This window comes from Entamoeba dispar, genomic scaffold (assembly GCF_000209125.1).
Source record: "Entamoeba dispar SAW760 scf_1105229463745 genomic scaffold, whole genome shotgun sequence".
NCBI lineage: Eukaryota > Evosea > Mastigamoebida > Endamoebidae > Entamoeba > Entamoeba dispar.
In genome coordinates this window covers 1-1,376 of record NW_001855846.1, presented here as the reverse complement: position 1 = coordinate 1,376, position 1,376 = coordinate 1, and the positions used below count along the sequence as shown (strand labels likewise).

The 1,376-nt window shown below is 22.8% G+C and overlaps 1 protein-coding gene across 1 annotated transcript, besides 2 other annotated features; it reads right to left on the bottom strand.

Moving 5' to 3' along the window:
• Positions 1-2: 2 nt before the first annotated feature.
• Positions 3-517: a repeat region.
• A 14-nt stretch (positions 518-531) lies between these two features.
• Positions 532-736: a sequence feature (AT_rich).
• Positions 729-1,178, bottom strand: EDI_277560 (heat shock protein, putative; the record flags this gene model as incomplete). The annotated part of the gene is made up of 1 exon (XM_001741404.1): positions 729-1,178. One exon carries the CDS (start codon positions 1,176-1,178, stop codon positions 729-731), a length of 450 nt encoding a protein of 149 aa, XP_001741456.1.
• Between the last annotated feature and the right edge of the window lie 198 nt (positions 1,179-1,376).

Below are 1,376 nucleotides of genomic sequence, written 5' to 3'. Positions count from 1 at the left end.
TTATCTGATATTCTTAAATTAAAATGGATGAGTTAATAAACAAGAACACTCATTTCTTTAAAGAAGAAATAGAAACACTTCCAAATATTCAACAATCAATTGATGATATTAATAAACATTATCATTATTATTTAGGAAGTATTAAAAATGAAATATTTAAAATAAAACCAGATGAAACATATTCAGAAGCTATTAAAAGAGGAGAAGGAATAATTGATAGGATTGATGAAACAGAAAGAAGAAGAAAACTAATAATAGAAAAAAGTCAAGAAACAATTAACACAATAGAAATAATAAAGAATCAAATGAAGAAAATAATAGAAGGATGTAATAAAGATGAAGAAATAAGTAATAAAATTATTTCAATTGAAGAAATGATATGAAAAATAAAATACTATACTAGAAGAAGAAATTAATAAAGAGAGAACACATTCCTGTGATATCTAGAGAAGAAAAGAAATTACAAAGAATATGGAATTTCAACAATTAAAACACAAAAACAAAAAAAAAGAAAGAATATAAACAATATTCTTAATTATCAATATAATAATTAAAATATCACATTAATATTTCAATAATTATCATTCTTGAAAATAAATATTAATTATTGAATATGATTTTAAATTTAAAACATTCATTGTTATTGAAATGAATAGTATTTTATATTATTCTTTAATTTATCTTTCTTTCAATTTTATTTACTAAATACATTCAATTATTATTATCATTTATTTATCTGTTATTTTGACTTGAATTTTATCATTTTTATAATCTATTTGAATTTTATTCTTCTCTTTCATCATTCCACTTATTATTGATTTTGTTATTGAAGTTACTACTGTCTTTTCTATATATCGTCGCATTGGTCTTGCTCCATATGCTATTGAATATCCGGATTTAATGATTCCTTCTATTGCTGATTCTGTCATTTCTACTTCACTTAATGGATATCTCTTTTTAATCATTTTAATCACTTCTCCCATTTGTATTTTAACTATTTCTTTTAATTCTTTCTCTGAAAGTGGTGAGAATACTATAATATCATCTAATCTATTAACAAATTCTGGTTTAAATGTTTTCTTTACTATTTCCATTACTGTTTCTTTAACTTTTTTACTAACTTGTCCTTCTGTTTCTACTCCTTTCATTATTATTTCACTTCCTAAATTTGATGTCATAATAACAATAGTATTCTTAAAATCAACTGTTCTTCCTCTTCCATCTGTTAATCTTCCTTCATCTAATAATTGTAATAATACATTAAATACTTGTGGATGTGCTTTTTCAATTTCATCAAATAATATTACACTATATGGTTTTCTACGAATTGCCTCTGTCAATTGTCCTCCTTCTTCATATCCTACATATCCTGGTGG